The sequence below is a fragment of the Diabrotica undecimpunctata genome, chromosome 7 (genome assembly GCF_040954645.1).
Source record: "Diabrotica undecimpunctata isolate CICGRU chromosome 7, icDiaUnde3, whole genome shotgun sequence".
NCBI classification, from domain to species: Eukaryota; Metazoa; Arthropoda; class Insecta; order Coleoptera; family Chrysomelidae; genus Diabrotica; species Diabrotica undecimpunctata.
In genome coordinates, this window is record NC_092809.1 from 126,951,001 (window position 1) to 126,971,173 (window position 20,173).

Here is a 20,173-nt window from a genome sequence, read left to right on the forward strand (position 1 = left end):
AATTTTAAGTAAACTTAAACATCATTCAATTTTACACGAAAAAGGTACTCTTGGTAAAACTCGATACTGTGTACCGTTTTCGGAATATTTTGATTTGAAAATTATGAAGTAATAATTGATGCTGGTAGTAATGATAAAGTTCTAATAGGTATACCTCTATTTTCTCCAAGTGTGCCATGGAAATCTGACATTTATTGATTGTTATGACGATAAATCAACAATAATTAGAGTTTTGAAACCTTGTTATTTGTAAAATCAAATCAAAATGTACTCAAATGTTGAATACACTGACATGTTATTAACCTTAGGCTAATGTTTAGGATGTTCTAGTGCAGCTGTGATACGTTATGCAGAAAAGTTTCCTAGAAGAAACTTACCAAGTAAAAAAACATTTAGAGCCATTGAACGACGTTGTCGAGAAACTGGGAATGTGAGACCAAATAAAATAAATTCTGGTAGACCAAGAACAACAAGAACAATTAATCAAGAAAATAATATTTTAAATTTACTTGATCAGTTAGCGTAAGGAACATAGCAAGACAAACAAATACTTCTTCTTCAAGTACTTGGCGGATACTGAAAGAATAGCAATTACATCCTTATCATTACAGACAAGTCCAAGAGCTCTTGCCAGATGATCTACCGGTTAGTGTGGACTTTTGTGGAACATTGCAACAAAGGACAGCCCACAATCCAAATGTTTTAAAATGCATTCTTTTTACGGACGAGGCCACCTTTACGCGACAAGGTATGTTTAACTCCCATAATGCATACTACTGGTGTGATGAGAATCCACGAGTCAAAAGGGTATCACATTACCAACACTCATTTAAAGTTAATGTTTGGGCAGCAACTTTAGGTAACAAATTAATAGGTTATCATATTCTACCTGGAAATTTAAATGGTGATATGTATCTTGATTTTTTAAACAATTCCTTTTTCGAGATATTAGAAGATTTAACGCTAAACAAGCGAAGATCTTTATTTTTTATGCACGATGGAGCTCCACCACACTTTGATAGAAGGTGTCGTAATTGGTTGAGTAATCATTTTCCGAATCGATGGATTGGTAGAGGTGCAGAAGCTCCGATTCATTGGCCTCCTCGGTCATGCGATTTTAACCCTTTCGACTACGCAGTTTGGTCGTATATTAAGGAAAAAGTCTATGCTACAGAGGTAAATTCACGCCAAGAATTGGAAGAAAGAATTCAACGTCAATTTAATGACATCATAGCTGATCCCCTACCGTTTAGAAGGTTAATGGAATCTTTAGCAAAAAGAATAGACTTGTGTATTCGCGAAAACGGAGGGCATTTTGAACACTTACTTTAATTGAATTTTATTTTATGTTCTTAGTCATTAATTTAATTTTCTTCTTGTGAGTTTTGTTTAATTACTAACTATTTTATACCAGTATCAATTATTACTTCATAATTTTCAAATCAAAATATTCCGAAAACGGTACACAGTATCGAGTTTTACCAAGAGTACCTTTTTCGTGTAAAATTGAATGATGTTTAAGTTTATTTGAAATTTTGATTAATAATTATACTCTTAAAAAAGTCATATTGACTAATACTTAGTACGATCCGTGTAACTAGCGCCCTTTATGAGAATCAGATATAAAAACAAATTCATGGGATGTATCAGCTTCCAAAACATATTCGTATAAAATTTCATTACAATGTTGCCAGTAGTTTCGGCAAAATCATAAAAAATGCGTAAACGCCCTGTATCTTGAAAACGGATGGCGTTACAAAAATTTTTTGCTAAGCAAACCCCAATTATTTTTCAGTTTTTTACCTACCCTAGAGATAGGGCTACCTTTTTTTGAAACACCCTGTATATGCGGGGTGTTTCTTTGGGAGAGTAACATACGTTAACTCACAAAATGGAACACTTAGAGGATTTTAAAAACATCATACTTAATGGGTCTTACTTCATCAATAACAAAGCTACTGGGTGTTTTATCTATTTTGCTAACTTCTTATTTAATTCATAACTTTTTAACGCTACTGTATATTTTCTTTATATTTGGCATGCAAATATACTTTAAGGTGTCCAATCGAATAATGTATTTATAATTATAATAAATCCAGGTCCGGATTAAACAATATTACGACCCGAAACCAACACCCTGTATATTAGATTTTTAAACAGATTCTGTATTTGAAAAGAGGATGAAAAACTATATTTACTGGTATATCTACTTTGAATTTTCGGCAAGATGGTTTTTTAGGTAGAATTTTGCATTTGAATTCTGTGATTACAGTCTGTCCCAAACCCTTCTTTCGGTGCGTCACAAATTTTGACGTCATATAGGATTTTAAGAATGCCGAGAATTATTGCATGACATTTTAGTTAAATTTGACAGTTGCAGGATCGTAATCTCTCATTTTCTAATTGAAAATAATTTAATAATTTTAATATTAGTCTTTGTTCTTTCTCGATATATATCGGCATATTTAAAATATTTTTATGGCAATAAATACAAAATTGAATTTTCACTGTAAAATGTCTGATAATACTAACCTGTAATGACAATTATCATTTTATTAGTTGACATTGTGAAAGTACTGTCACGATCGAGACAATCCGTGTCAAATTATATTTATGCGCATCATTGATTGGATATCTATTTAGCGTATTCTAAACTCCAACAAATTATACATGCGTAAGTAGAATTAGCTTTACGATAAATAATTTTCTAAGTTCTATGTATAATAATCACAGACTCACGTTTTTTTCTGTCACCTCTAGCTTAATGTGTTAGAAAGAGGTCGATCAACTATGACGCACTGAAAGAAGGGTTTGGGACGAATTATATGTGAATTGCGAGAGCTCGAAATAAAAAAAATGAATGCGAGTTCGTTTTAATTAATACCATTATTTAATCTAAAGTGTTAAAATTTCCGTGTAAATGTTGCAGATAATCATAAAAAGTTCTTTATGTTAAGAATTTTCAAAATTAAATATATACCCAATTGACCGAGGTAATTTTAAAAAACCCTTATTTTTGTACTAATTTAAAAATGTTAATAACTTTGTTATATGCAAGTTATTCAATTTGTTTGTCCCGGTCACTCTAGCGGTATTTTGTAAATCGCAATCGATTCTATGCAGCTTAATTTATAAGGTCTGTTAAAAAAACAGTTTGAAAAAGCGTGGAACTTTTAACTTTTAAACATTTACAAAAAGTTGGGTATTTTTTTTTATTCCACTCGGTTATAATTAGGCTTAATGAAAAGCTGGTAAAAAAGCACACTTTTCAATAAAACCAGAACCAAAACAAGAGATATTGCAGAGTTCTCCCCTCTACTTTTCCGTGGCTTTACTTTACGAGCACCACCATTTTAAGGAGTTATCACTTTTCTCTTCTTCATTGAGTATCCTATTTATAAGTTGGATCGTAAAATTTAGTTTTTACAATTTATTCAAGTTTCAGCTCTTAATGTAATATAAAAAATGGAAACATAGTTTTAAGAAAAAAATGATATCTGTTTCCTACTGGTCATAGAAGGGTTTTTTTTTTATGAGCAGTGTGTTTTTTTACCAGCTTTTTATTAAGCGTACATACAAGCGTTTGCCATAATAAAAATGTCAAAGTTATTATAAATGTTTATCAGCTAAAAGTCAACCCTTTTTAAAAACTGGTTTTAATAATAAATTTAATAAAATGGTGAGGTTTTTTCACCTATACCTAATATATGTTGAAACCAAAGCCTCAGAAAAACAATAACATTTACAAAATACCTTTATAGTGACTGTTGGGGCTAATTTTCTTCTTCATGTGCCATCTTCTCTAAGAAGGGTGGCAACCATTATGGCAATTCGCACTTTCGATACCGCTGCTCTAAAGAGGTCAGCAGAAGTGCAGTTAAACCAAGCTCTCAAATTGTTTAACCAGAAGATGCGTCTTCTTCCGCGACTCCTAATTGGGGCTCCTCCTCTTGGGGCTAATAGAGTTGTTTAAATAATCGCCTTTCGGGATAAACAAATTGAATAACAAACTGTTTGGTGGATCCGTATCAAATTTACCACACTTTAATAACTCATTAAGTGCCACAATTTTAAATAGTTATGTTACATGTCATTATGCAAAAAACAAAGTTATTAACATATATAAATTATTTTAAAAATTAATGTTTTTTGAAATTATCTCGGTAAATTCTTTATGTATTTTAATTTTAGAACTATCAGTAATAAAGAACTTTTTATGACTTATAACTTTGTTTTAACTTAACTATTTTTCCCTGAAATGTATAAGAAACGTTTTAGGCGCACAAACTATTTTGTTAACTTTTTATGATTGTTTAATAAAAATACAAAGTAAAATTAGCAGTACGTCTTCACATAATTATCATCACCTACCCCTCACATTAATACAATAAAAACAAGAAAATTAGAATATCTCGGACATATTACACGTGGAGAGAAATACACCTTGCTCTAACTGATTATGCAGGGAAAGATCCAAGGAAAGAGAAGCGTAGGGAGGCGTAGAATATCATGGGTGCGCAACCTGAGAGTGTGGTACGGATGTACATCAAATGAACTTTTCAGAGCAGCCGTCTCAAAAGTCCGAATAGCTATGATGATTGCCGACCTCCGCCGCGGAGATGACACTTGAAGAAGAAGACCCCTCATATACCTTTTAGAAACTCTTAAACACATGGACAAGATTTTTTTAGCTTTTTTTTTTTCTTGACTTTGGTAGACCAGTTTAATCTGAAAAACTGTAAAAAAATCACTTCACGTAAAAATATTATACGGATATTTGAAGGTTCTAAAAATTATATAAAGGGTTAGGTTAAGTACGGTTATATGAAAGGTATATGAAGGGTAGCTAATCAGAAATCCATGAAGCTGGTTTTGCTTTATTTTGTTAAAGGTTAAAAATTGGAAAAAATATTTTTTGTCTGCAAACCTTTCCTATACATTTTAAAGTAAAATGGTTTAAATAAAGTTGTAGATCGTAAAAAGTTATGTAATTCTGGGAGTATACAAATTAAAATACATACACAATTGACCGAAATAATTGCAATTCATGCCTACCGAAATCTAATATATCTACTTGAAATTATGGCAATTAATGAGTTATTAAAGTGTGCTTAATATCAACCAGATAGAAGAAATAGTTTATAAGTTATTCAATTTTTTTTTCCCGGAGAGCGAGATTTTAAACATTTGTACTTACCCAAACAGTGACTCTACAGGTATTTTATAATTTGCAATCGGTTCTCTGTAGCTTCAATTTTCGGGTATATTAAAAAAACATATTATTAAACAACAGATTAAAAAAGAACTTCATTTTTAACTTTCATAAACATTTATAATAACTTTGATATTGTTTACTCCACAAGCCTTTGTGAGAAGCTGGTGAAAAAACATATTGTCAAACAAAAAATAGAACCAATTATCAAGAACCAAGATATCATTTTATTCTTAAAATTATAGCTTTTTATTGCTATACTGAATTAAACTATCAAGACTGACTGACTGACTGACTGACGCGTTTTAACGTTGTGCTTTGTGCTTTGTGCTTCTTCAAGGATGGTTTTTAATATATTTATTAATTGGTGCTTATAGCTTAGTGGGTTCGTGTGAGGACTAAGACTGGGTGCCGCCGCTAAAGGCAGGAGTGTCAGAAGGATTGTATCCGCGACCGACGAGAAGAAGAAGCTGGTGGGGCTGCCGAAGCTGGGAGCCGTGTGGACCAAGCCCGCCACTAAGTACAAGTTCCATGGAAAAACGGCTCCTTTCAGATTGTTTGGCCTTTATTGGTTGTTTGGAAAATCGCGTGGAGGATAGCTATTGTGCAATGAGATTGGGAAACCACAGAAAACCAATCTCCCCCTGCCCTTGTTAAATTTATTCGACTCTTAAGGAGTGTGTGTGGTGCTCACTTGTGTGGTGTATGTGTTTGGTTTGTATGTAGGATGTTGGGTAAATTTCTATGTTTATCAATTGTGTTGGTGTGAGCGTGTTGGTAAAGTGTAATGTGTAAATGATATGTGTATGTGTGTGTGTGTGTGTGTGTGTGTGTTTCTGTTTGTGTGTATAGGTATGCGTGTGTATTTAGGTACGAAGTTGGGTAAATGTTTGGTTTATGCGATTATTGAAGTGGGAGGTGGTGATGGCATATCCATATATAGTGAATTGGAAATTTGGTTAATTACTCGGATGGCTGCGCTTCTCTTTTCAGGAAAGACGTTGAATAGGGTCATGGATATGAAGTGGATTAGGGATTTCATATCGGAGGAAAGGTCGTATGAAGGGATTTGTTTAGGAGTATATAGTGGTTGGGTTTGATCGTAGTTGTTAGGAAATATGTTTCGGTGTGGGCATCTTGGTGAGAAAGCGGGATGGGGGCCGCTACAGTTCGGGCATTTAGGTTCGGATATCTTGAGGCATGCAGATGACCTGTGATTTTGTCCGCAATATGGAGATGTGTAGGATTTTTCGGGGTATTCGTTATTGAAATGTCCGCTTTTACAACATTTCGAGCAGTATTTCGACCGAATCGGGACGGAGTTGCCACATTTTGGGATCTCACAATTTAACCGTTCACCCTCGATTTTAATACCGCTCGAAAGTGCTTCGGCGAACTTAAGTTCAGAGTTTGTGAAAACTCTGATAAAGGAAATAGGTTGGTTGATAGAGCGGGCTATTATGCGAATCACTTTTGTGTATGGAAATTGAATTTCGGATAGATTATCCTCGATAGTTTTCAGAGATAGGTTTTTTCCGACGCCGGCTATTATGAATTGATAAATCTGAGAATTTTTAGGAGCGGGAGGTGAATTTTGGGAATTGCTGAATTGACGAGCAGTGAGTAAGCTGGTGTCATCTCGAGTGGCTTTTCTGAGTTTTGCCGTGATGTCGTGGATGTTAAGGAGCTTAGTGGTTCGCAGGGCGGCTGCCTTTGGGACGGGAGGACTTTTATTGAGTCCAAATTGGGAATGAGGTTTTGATCTTTGATAAGTCGGTAGAAAGGTCTCTGCCGGCAGATAACCGAGGGGATTTCCTCGATACTGTAGCTGTAGGTGGATGGTGGTTGTTGTGTGTTCGGGGTATATGATTGAGGGATTGTAGTTTGCTGGGATGTGACGGGTGATTGTGCGGGTGTGTGTATAGGTGGTGGTGTTGGTAGTGTTTGTGCTGTCGTGATTGTGTCTTGTGGTGGTGTAGGAGTGTGTTCGGTGAGGTTGAAGGTAGGTGGGTTGTAGTGTGGGGTGTCTGCTTTGGATGTGGAAGGGGTAGGGTGGTATTGCTCTGTATGTGTGTTCTTTTGTGTTTTCTCTGGGGTTGCGAGTGTTCTTGGTGTGGTTTTGTTTGTGTCTATGTATTCTGAGGGTTTTTGCAGCTATACGGATATGTGGCTGTGGTCTGTGGTGGCTCGTAGGCCCTTTTCCCACTCTTTCAAGTTGGGAATCGGGCCCGTGGTGTAAAGGATGGCCTGGTTTTCGGATGCTTCCGTTTCCAGGTCGAATGGGATATCTTAATTATCAAGAGCTGAAAATTAAAAGGATTCTAAATAAAGATCTAAATTTTATGATTCAACTTATATATGGCATATACAATAAAGGAGTAAAAAAATGGTACTCGTAAAATACCACCTAGGAAAAGTGAAGGAGATAACTGTACGAGCTCCGTTTTTTATTTCAAACTGGAACTTCAAATTGAAGCACGTTGGCAAAATTTGCAATATATGCCACGAAGAATTTTTTTTTTAAACTGGAGTAGCTCATCAAAATAATTAGAACTGTGCTTTTTTTTCTCTAGGAAAATCCTGAAAAATAAATTTAATTAAAATAAGTTATTGAATTTTATTATTATTTATTTTTTTTGTAATTTTATTGATGAGTGTATATTATTTACATAAATAATAATTATAAATTATTAAAATACATTTAATTCTTTTATTTAGTTTTATAGTTTTTTCTTTCAACAAAATCTATCTATCTATCTAATTAGCCTTCTTCGGTCCATCTTTGGACATAGGCCTCCGCAATCCTTTTCCATTCTTCTCTGTCTGCAGTCATCCACCGACCTAGAGCCCACGTGCTTCTTGATATCATCTGCCTATCTCATTTGGGGCCTTCCTCTGCTTCGTTTATACTCCCACGGTCTCCAACTTATAAGAATTTTGTTCCATCGGTCTTCTTTTTGTCTTATATTGTGTCCGTCAAATCTCCATTTCAATTTTGCAACTTCTTGTCTAACATCCCTCACTTTTCTTTTCTCTCTTATCCACTCGTTTCTCTTTTTATCCATTAATCTTATGTGCAACATTTGTCTTTCCATTGCTCTTTGGGTTTTTATGATTTTGTCCATGTTTGCTTTTGTAAATGTCCACGTTTGGGAACTATAAGAGAGAACAGGTAGTACGCATTGATTGTATACTTTGGTCTTAAGATGCTGTTGATATCTTTTGTTTTTAAGAATGTAGCTTAGTTTGTCAAATGCCGCCCATGCCAGTCTAACTTGTCTTTTTATCTCTGCTCTTTGGTTTTCTTTGTTAAGTTTTATAGTTTGACCCAGATATATATAATCCTGAACTTGCTCTATTTCATCTTGTCCGATCCTCATTGTGATGTCTTCATCTGTATTTTTTATGATTTTGGTCTTGCTGTAATTCATATTAAGGCCTATCTTTCCAGCTTCTACGTCCAGTTCTTTCATCATTTCAAATAATTCTTCTTCTTTATCGGTTATCAATACGATGTCATCAGTGTATCTTAGATGGTTCAAGCGTTGTCCACAAATTTTTATACCTTTTTCTTCCCATTCTAATCTTTTAAAAATATCTTCCAGAGCCTGCTTGAAAAGTTTCGGTGATATTGTGTCACCCTGTCTCACGCCTCTATTTATTTGTATTGATTTTGTTCCTTTATATACTTTAATTGGTGTTTTGGTTTCCTTATATATATTGGCTATTAGTTCCGTATATCTGTGGTCAATTCTGCTGTTATAGGCTAATAGATTATGTCTCTAGTCATTAAATGAAACTACACACACACACAATTCTGCTGTTAATTAAAGAACTTTTCACTGCCCAATGTTCGACACTGTCGAAAGCCTTTTCGAAATCTATGAACGCTATATATAGAGGAATGTGGTATTCATTTGCTCGTTCTGTAAGTATTTTCATACTTAGTAAATGGTCACTTGTGCTAAAATTTTATTATATTGCACAAATCAACAAAATAATTCATTTTATTATAATTGCATTTAATGAAGGTAGGTGACTAAGTATAAATAATATTTTTGTGGTTTACGAGTACCATCATTTCAACAGGTTATAACTTTTTACTTCTGCTTTGTATATACCATGAATAAAATGAATCATAAAATTTGGATGTTTATTTATAATTTGTTCAATACTTAGCTCTTAATGTTAATAAACAATGGAAATATGAATAAAAAAATGCTATCTTGTTTCCTATTAGTCATAGAAGGTTTTGCTTTTGCTTAAAAAGTGTACTTTTTTCATCAGCTTTTCATTGAGTCTACTTACAAGCGTGTGACATAAACAATGTCAAAGTTATTATAATTGTTTAGAAGCTAAAAAGTCAATCCTTTTTCAAATTAGTTTTAATAACAAATTAAAAAAAAATAGCAATTTTTTTTAACATTCCTTAAAAATAAACCCTTATAGAATTGATTTCTATTTACAGAATAGTTTTAGAGTGACTGTCTGGGCAAAGACAGTTGTTTAAATAATCGCTCTCCGGGAAAAACCAATCAAATAACATTGTAGACTATTTGGTCGATCTATTTGAAATTCAGGACACTTTAATAACTCATTAACTACCATAATTTTAAACAGTTATACTACATGTCATTATGCAAAAAAACAAAGTTACGAACATTTATAAAGAACTTTTCTAAATCTATAATTTTACTTTAAACCGTTTTTATCTATATCTGTACGCCTGTACACGGATTTTTTATCAGCTACTCCTCATACACGTTTTAGAACCTTCAAATATCTGTATAAGATTTTTACGTGAAATCAATGATTTTTTCCCAGGTAAACTGGTAAATACTGTTCTAAGAAATTCTTGCCAATGCATTTGAAACCACTGTATCTTCCTTAATACTTCGCTTTCCCAAGTTTCGAACATAATTTTTATTTGTAGATAAAAGTAGAATCACGTTTAATGAATATTATGCTGGTTTGATAAATATTAATATAGATTGTTGTCTGTGCTAATGAGTTTCTAGGTTTTCTGCAAATTCTTTTAAAATTTCGTAGTATAAATCAATAAGAACACTAGCAGTTGCTTTATTTTGGTGAATTCGCTCTGCTAGTTAACTAGGACTCAGAAGGTGGTGTTTGTCAACTATTCGTTTTACGTATATATGTATACGAAGATTTTTAATTGTGACCTTTATTACATTGTATAGGTACTGAACAATATAAAATATTGTAATTGTTTTTATTCTTAAAAATTAAGAGTTTACGTACCCATCAATATATCACAAAACGGCCGAAAACAAAAAAAAATCTTTGAATGAAAGAAAATATTAAGTAATGTTCATAAAGCGTGTTTTACAACTCAATCTGCTGTAATTGTTTAAACTTTAAATTGGACTTGCGGAGTAAATCTTTTAAAAAACGGCTGACAAAACACGAGAAAATTCTTTGAATACACAAAGAAAGGCTCTACACATGAAAAATAAGCATTCATCGATCGTTACACCGTTACTTGAACACAATATGAAAATCTAAAACAAACTTTGTCAAAATACATGGAAAACAAAAATCGGTTTCTTAAAATGTAATAATATTCCTCAACGTCTTATTTTCGATCGGAGTACTTTGAAATTATTTGCTAAACATTGTAAACAGAAGAGTCCTTTTATACTATGTTTACGAGACGAGAGAAAAATAGGGTCTTACACTTAATAAAAAAGATAATTTATTAAAGGAGTCCATAAAACGTACAATTACTTACATAAGGTTCAATTAGGTCACTGCGATGAGGCACGAAGTAGTTGTGGTCTTCCATATCCTTCCTTTTCTGCACTCGAATAAAATGTTCAGTGGAGCTGAGATTTTTCCTGGCACAGGCACTCGCTAAAAATTCTTCCACCGACATGGACTCCCTAACATAAATCGTGGCCATGCTAGAATCTGGCATTGAAACTTTTACAGTTTTCTCGTTCTCGTCTCGAGAATTAATCTGCAAATCAAAAACACCAAAATAAGAACACTACAATAGAATTCTTAATTAGGAATTTAAAACATTTATTTAGATTTACGTGATTCGACAACGAGAGCGTTGACACAATGTGGCCAATAACAAAATACAGGATGGGCCATGTCTTACAATATACCAGAAATATTTATACAGTGTTTGTGTCCTTGGAAAAAAAATTGGAACACGTTAACTTTTAAATTAAAATGTACGCTTTTTAAACATAAATTTACATATACAGGGTGATTCGCGCAAGCCTAGCATATTTCATAATCCTTATTTTTAATGAAACACCATGTATATTTTTGTTTTTAAAATATTCTTAACAACCTGATTTCAACTAACTATATCATTTAGGGTCTATAATAAATAATACAAGGTGAAATTTTGAAACACAATACACTTCTACTCTAAGTGTCAGTATATTGGAAAAAATTTCTGTTTAGTAACCGTGTTAACATTTTTTGTCATGAATAGGTAGAAACTGTCTAGATATTCTGCAAATTAAACTAAATCGGTAAATAATGAGGATTGTTATCAATCAGTTGTTCGTGTGTTGACATTTTACATTAAAATAATAAAATCCCAATTAAAAGCTAATTTCTTGCAGAAATAAAAATGAAATATTTGACTGATACCCACCGAATTGAGATTTTAATAAAGATCGGTTACGGGGAGAATTGTAGAAGTCAAGTTGAAGTAGCAAACTTATTTAATCAGAGGTATCCTCAGTTGCCTAATATTGCACAAGGTACTGTATCTAACATTCATACACAATTCAGAGAAATTGGACATGTCAAACCATTAAAAAGAAAACCGAACTTCATTGAAAATGAGGTGAAAGTGGATATTTTGGTAAGTGTCGCAGAGAATACAACGTCAAGTTCACGTCAAATTGCACGTCAAAATAATGTGAGTCACACAAATATCCTAAGGTGTCTCCATGAAGAAAAACTTTATCCATACAAATTGACTTATGTGCAGGAGCTAACAGAAGACGATCCAGATCGTAGAATGGATTTCTGATTGAACGGAGAGGTAAACTGACAAAACTGTAGATATTGGTCAGCGGAGAATCCTCATTGGACACGTGAGACACACACTCAGTAAACTCAAAAGTTGAATGTTTGGGCAGGTATTATAGGAGATCATATTATTGGTCCTATATTTGTAGATGGTAATTTGACAGCAGAAAAATATTTAAGCATGCTAAGAGACGATGTTGTTCCTCAGTTGGCGAACTTATATCCCAATCCAATAGATCCGACCCTACCGCATGAAACTGTCTGGTTCCAGCAGGACGGTGCAACACCCCATTATGCTTTAATGGTGAGAAATTACTTGAATAAAATCTTCTTTAATGAATGGATTGGACGAAGGGGTACTATTGAGTGGCCAGCTAGGTCGCCAGATCTTACGCCTTTGGATTTTTTTCTGTGGGGTTATCTCAAGAATAAAGTATAATGCAACACAACCAACTAGCATTAAAAACCTCAAAGAAAGGATAACTACAGAAATACAGAATATTTCACCACAAAGTTCGGGACGATTTTTATAGGAGACTGTGTTATTGCCAACAATAAGGTAGAGAACATTTTGAGAATTTATTTTAATGTAATCTAATCAATTACCTCGGGTTTTCTATGAGTTAATTGTCTTGACGATAATTATACTTAATTTCAACATTTCACCTTGTATTATTCATAATAGACCCTACATGATATAGTTTGTTAAGAGCAGGTTGTTAAGGAGCTTTTAAAAACATACAAATATACAGGGTGTTTCATTTAAAATACAGATTATGGACTATGCCAGACTTGCGTGGGTCACCCTGTACATTCAAATTTATATTTAAAAAGCGCACATTTAAATTTAAAAGTTAAGTTATCTCAACGTTTTTTAGATTTTTTCTAAAATAAGGACACAAACAATTTTATTTCGTAAGTGGTTTCCACACTGTATAAAAGACAGGCTATTAAAAAAAGTAAATCAAGCATATCTAATTTACTTTGACCACATAGCTAGAAGAGCGGGTACCATGGAACTATTGATAATAAAAGGAAAGGTAGAAGGCCAAAAACCAAAAGGAAGATCTCAAACACGATGATGGGCAAATCAAATGAAGACTCTGGTGGGAAAATATTTACATGAAGCTGTCCATACGTCATAGCATTGCAGTCAATGGAGGCAGCAAGCCAATAATGTTTATAGTGTCATCACGCCCTGACAAGGGCTCAATGAATGAGGAGGAGGAGTTTACTAAGCAAAGGGTAAGTAGCTGTTACCGCTCTGCTACTAACCTTATTAGGTTAAAACGGCTTTTTGTAAATAAAAAAAATTGTTTCTTTTTAGAATATAAAAATCTTTTTCTTATCGATTTATTTTCGTTTAAGCTTATATAACTTTATAACTTTAACTAAACATTTCAAATAAACATCATAAAGTCGTAACATAAACGTCTTTTTCAACTCAGGACTTCATTCAATAGGTAGATTTCACCTTAATGATATTTCAGTTAATCTGTTGACAAAACATCCACACAACGTTTTGCCCCAACAAAGATCAAAACAGCAAATTTCTGTTATTTCAACTAAATCTCATTGTGTGTACGACATTGAAAACACATTAGGGTGAACGGGAGTGTCATTAGCGATATTGCGGGTAAAAGCTTTTTTTTGTGGAGTCGATGTTAATATTTTATTATACGGTTTTATACAAATGAGAAAACAATATTGTGTTATATGAAAAATTAGTTTAAATATTTATCGAGTAAATTTATACACGGAAATTTAAAAAACTTTTTTTATTTTTTCAAAAAGGGATTTTGTTTATTTTTGGAACTGAAGAAAAATAAATATATGGTTTATTATTTTATCAATGTGTTTCATTAAAACGAAGATCTGCCGACCAGAGAGGAACTGAAAGAAGTTATTACACATGTTAACGTCGCCTTAACTGGAAAACCGCGTGTATTAAATTTTGGACCAAAATTATATTTTTATTTCTATTTACGAACAACCTCGTCATTCACCTAGAACAGGTGTCAGAATAAGTCTTTTTACCGCGTGCTGCCTTCTATTAAGTAAAAAAAAGAACCACGTATATCAGTAAGCTCATCATGTTTAATAACAACAACAAATCTTTACTGGCGAACCAACTTATTGGCCATCTGACTTAAACAAAATACCTGATGCCGTTGATTTTTGCATCACAAAAGGCATCGATACCAAAAAATGTAAATCTAAATTATACTTCAATTAATCATCAGACCACTCACCGTTTATAATAACAATCTTCGAAAAAATCTTTGTATTACAAAATTCTCCTGAAACTTACTCATCTACTCCTTATTTAAGTCATTCTGTTTCCAGACCTTCATCTGCCCATACACCTTAACCTTCTCCTGCCTATGATTCTCAAGTATCTAGCTACTCACAACATACTCAGCCTTCTGTTTATTCACACCAAAGACTATGCATAGATAAGTCTATGCAACCAGTTCCCAATTATTTCCTTTCCGGACTCAAGTATTAAAAGCTTCATCGCAAAAAATTCCTGGGACTACTTTATACAATCTCTACCCTTCTACCGCACAAACTTTTCATCTTTCTCATATCCCACAACCCAAACTAGATCCATACACAGAAATAACACAGACGGCCTTTCATGACGCCATGGCGGAAGACAATACTTCATAAATACTGCAATAATGGTTAAACAGAATAAACATTTCCTAACTCTTATTTGTGTTTATTGCTTACCTTAATTTGGCCCTTTAAAACGATATTAATTGCATTACAAACTTCCGGCACAATCAGCGAAATTGCTGGTGATGATAATTTAAATAAATAATGCAAACTTTGGTAAATGTTCCCAGTGGCTAAGTATCGTAATGTTATTGCCAAGCGTATTTTTGGTGGTATTAGAATTCTTACCTTAGTCTGTTTTTTTAACATGGGCTCAATTTTCTAAAGCAAAAATTCAAAATCTATGCGTGACATTCTGAAAAAGTTAAAAAATTCGCCGTTGAAAAAGCTTGTCATATTTTCTCTGTAAAAAAATGTTTGTAGTCATTATCAGATTATTATCCAAATAAAAGATTTACACCGTTGTGTTGCGATAAATCGCTGTCATTCACCATTGTCTTTTTCGACATCGAAGTTTTTTTCTACCTCATTTGTTTTTAAAACGGTAAGACAATTTTATAAACTTAAAAAACACACAGAGCCGTCACCGCAGTAATTTCTATGCCCTCCATTGCTGATAGTACACGGATGCAGCACTGTGGTATTGCTTGTCAAATTTAACGTGATACATGGCCGATACTTGTATAGTCTGCGACAATGTTTTTTTTTATTTTACTTATGTTTAAAGTTAGTAGTTAAAGTAGGAGCACTAAAGAACTTATCAGATACGTTAGAGAAATATGAGATAGATATTGCAGCTATACAAGAAACTAAACAAAAAGGAAATTTTACCATGGATGTGGGAAACTACGTGTTTTTCAACAGTGGAGACAATGAACGTGTATTTGGGGTGGGATTTTTTATAAAGAAAACATTTGCCAATCTGGTGATAGATTTTGAGGCAGTCACAAGCAGATTATGTAAAATAAGAATAAGAGGAAAATATAGAAAAGTAACCCTTATAAATGTGCATGCACCAACAGAAAATACAGATGAAGACGTTAAAGATAGCTTTTATGAACAATTAGAACATATGTTTTACAAAATACCATCATATGACATAAAAATAATTGTAGGAGATTTGAATGCCAAGATTGGCAGGGAGGATATATACAAACAAATAACAGGGGGAAAAAGTAATCATAGAGACAGTAATCTGAATGGAAAAAGAGTAATAGAATTTGCTTTCGAACATAATATGCGAATTATGAGCACTTATTTTGATCACAAAGAAATTCATAAAGGTACCTGGGTATCACCAGATGGACAAACAGTAAACCAAATAGATAATTTACTAATAGAAGCCAAACATATGAGAGCCATAAAAGATAGCCGAAGTTACAGAGGTGCTGATGCAAATTCGGACCACTTTTTGGTCAAAGTTAAAATGGAGCAAATAATACCCACAATTAATAACACTAGCTGTAAAAAAATAAAAAGATATAACGGTGCACTACTTCAGGAGGGAGAAGTTAAGAAAAAATTCAGGCAGCAAATTGAAGAGAAACTAAAAAGCCAGACAACAGTAAATGATATAGAAAGCAGATGGGTACAACTAGAAGAAAAAATTCAAGAAGCAGCCGACTCAGTATTAACAGGAAACAGACAATGTAAACAAACGGATTGGTATGATGAGGACTGTAAGAAAGCCATTAATGACCAAAATAAAGCTAGAATAAATAGTATAATAAGAAATAATGAAAAAAATAAAAAAGCTTATGCCGCAAAAAGACGGGGAGCAAAGAAGATTTGTAGAAGGAAGAAGCGGTCAAGTTTAGAGCAGAAACTAGTTCGTATTGAAGAAGATTTTTTACATAAACAAGTCAGGAATTTCTACCAAGAAATAAAACGAGACCGAACCCAATACAAAACCACATCAAGATATTATAAAGATGAAGAGGGGAATCTGTTAGGTGAAACAGATGAAAAATTAAGAAGGTGGGCCAATTATTTCGAGAACATATTATGTACGGACGACCAAGATGAAAGAGAACAAACGCAACTACAACATGAAGAAGTAAGGGACCCAGATGTAAATGAAGAAGTACCTACCAAGGAAGAAATTATAGAGATCATAAAAAACTTAAAAAACAACAAAGCACCTGGTGAAAATGGTATCATTGCTGAGTTTCTAAAAGAAGGTGGCGAAATGGTGCAAAAAGAAATCGCTGAGTTAATACGCGAAGTGTGGATCAGAGAAAAAATACCCAATCAGTGGAAAGAAGCAATCTTATGTCCAGTGCATAAAAAAGGAGACGTTACAGAATGTAAAATTACAGGGGAATAGCTCTACAAGATACAGTGTATAAGATTCTGGCCATATCAATTAGAAATAAAATTAAAACAAAAGTTGAAAATTGTCTAGGTGAATATCAAGCAGGTTTCAGAGCAAACAGATCGGTAATAGACCAAATTTTTACAATGAAACAAATTTTAGCTAGCTCATATGAATTCAACCTAACATTACACATGCTGTTTATTGATTTTAGACAGGCATATGATACTATAAAAAGAAATAGAGTATTCGAAGCACTGGAATATTTTAAATTTCCACCAAAAATAGTAAGACTGACTAAATGCATACTTAATGATACTAAAAGTAAAGTCATGTTAGAAGGACGGGTTTCGGATAGCTTTATCACTAATAGAGGTCTGCGACAAGGTGACCCGTTGTCAACAGATTTTTTCAATTTGATCTTAGAGAAGATTTTACGAGAGTGTAACATATACACTAGAGGCACAATATATCATCACAGGCATCAATGCGTAGCATATGCAGATGATGTTACCTTAATAACAAGGAGACCTGCAGAATTAAGAGAAATCTTTACTAGAATAGAGAGAATGGCCAGGGAATATGGTTTAGAAATAAACGAAGAAAAAACAAAATATATGGTGATGAGGGGAAACGAAAATCATCAAGGACAGTTCTTTAAGATACAAAGCCCAAGTAAAGAATATAACTTTGAAGTTGTTAGCCAATTCGATTACTTGGGAGTGACACTAACAAATAGGAACGAAGAGAACCAAGAAATCATAAAAAGAATGGCCAAAGGTAGTAAGAGTGCTGGGAGCCTGACTAAGATACTGAGGTCGAATATAATATCCAGAACAGCAAAAAAACGAATATATACAACAGTTATCCGACCTACAGTACTCTATGCTAGCGAGACCTGGACACTAAATAAAGATATGGAAGTAAAATTAGATAGATGGGAACGAAAAATTCTTAGAAGGATATACGGAGGTGTAAAAGAAGGGAACATCTGGCGAAGAAGAACGAATGAAGAAATAATGCAAATATATGGGCAACCAAAAATAACAAGACTTGCTAAAATTCAAAGATTAAGATGGCTCGGACACATAGCAAGAATGAAGGAAGGAAGAGTTCCCAATGAATTAATAAACACGGAGGCTGGTACAAAAAGAAAAAGAGGCCGCCCCCGAAGAAAATGGCTGGAGTCGGCAAAAGAAGATCTGAAGTCGCTGCGGGTACAAGATTGGAAAAACTTAGCACAAGATAGAAAGAACTGGAAGAAAACCGTTGAAGCCTTGGGCCTTTGAGGCCTGTTGAGCTGAACTATATATATATATATGTTTAAAGTTACTGTGTGTTAAAGAAATATCGTATTACAATAGATTTGACTTTTTAAATAATTATTGTTAAGTATTTTAAATTATAAACATGGATTTTCATTCAAAATTAAAAGGCAAAGTCTTGTCTGGACAAACGAGGGAGGTAATAACAAATGTAATTATTTTTATGCAGAGAGAAGCGATGGAAAATCCGCATGTTAAAGATTTTAAAAAAGTTCAAGAGCGTGCTTCCTTAGCAACGGGAGTAAGTATAAAACGGATCTCTCGTGAAATGAAAAATGTAGAAGAAGGTGCTTCTACATCATTTTCGACGCCTAACAAAAGAATGAGATCTGCCCCAAAATCCTTGGGGCGATTTTGACAAAGATTTACTTCGGCGTATAATAATAAATTATTGTCACGGATAAACGAGTTCCTACATTGCGACATATAACAAAAAAAATTATTGAAGACAATATTTATACAGGGTCGCGTGAAACTTTGAGAAAAGTGATGAGAGATATGGGATTTCGATGGAAGAAAGCGAAGAATGACAGGAAAATCCTAATGAAAAATACCGATATACAAGTGCCCCGGAGGAAGTTTCTCAGAAATATTAAACAATATAGGGAAGAAAATCGGCCCATAATTTACATGGATGAAACTTATATTCATTCCTCTCATACCCATGACAGATACTGGGTATGAGACTACAACTCAGTCACTATTTGAGATATGTTTTATACGATATATTTCTACAAAATCTCCTTACAAAAATAAAATATTCGGGAAAGTTAATAAAGTTGTACAGTTTAGTACCTAAATATCGGATGTTGACAGCCATCCCAACGGGGCTGGTATTATTCTATTGTAAAAAAGTACATGACTATAATATAGAAAATTATGACAACTCTTGTATAAAAATTAAGTAATAAATGTGTCGTCGGTATGTTCCAGGTATAAGATAAACTACTGTTTTTTTATTCTTATACAGTTAACTGTAACGCATTTCATCTCTGCCAATATTCCTCTTATAAAATTACAGAACGAGACATTTATAGAAGTGTTCGACAAAAACTGTCGCTTCAACATGACTGAATGGTCAATATTAATGAGTCAAATAAAATATAATTATTAGAAGAATTTTTTTACCAGGTAACAAAAACAAAATATTTTGTATTTTGAGAAAAAATTCCGAAGGAAAAATTGAAACGTCAAAATAACATACAATATAGACATATCATAGAAGTTCCATTTCTAGTATCTCTTTTTCTCCGAATGCGTTCTCACTTAATTTTCTACGCAAGTGGACAAATTTGTCAAGTATCACCTTAAATTTGACAAGCTGTAGCTATATGTTAACAGTCATTTGCCTTAAATGCTGCTGCTATGGAATTGCAGCAGCAGCAGCAATGGCTGCATGTAAAGCGGATGTAAAAAATACGTTATAAGAAGAACCATAGAATAATTTTTAGATTGACATTTAATTATTTAATGTTGACGTTTTTATTAATCTTTGATCAAAGTTAAAACAAATAATAATTTTTTTATATTAAAATTTTTAATAAAAAATAAATATTAAAAGGACTCTCAGTATTTGTATGTCAAACATTTTCCACGATATTGGTTACTTCTTAAATTCTCAGAATATCATAAAATTAAATCTTATAAGATTTTAATACACCATTTTATTATTGAGATGTT

General features: G+C 33.2%; 1 protein-coding gene across 1 annotated transcript in view; it reads right to left on the reverse strand.

Annotated features, from left to right (window-relative positions):
- The window catches only part of sif (guanine nucleotide exchange factor still life), a 303,831-nt gene that overhangs the window by 134,631 nt on the left and 149,027 nt on the right, over positions 1 to 20,173 (reverse strand). Inside the window, exon 5 of the mRNA XM_072539215.1 lies at positions 10,965 to 11,192. Within this exon, the coding sequence (XP_072395316.1) occupies positions 10,965 to 11,192 (228 nt within the window). The remainder of the gene's footprint in view (positions 1 to 10,964; positions 11,193 to 20,173) is intronic.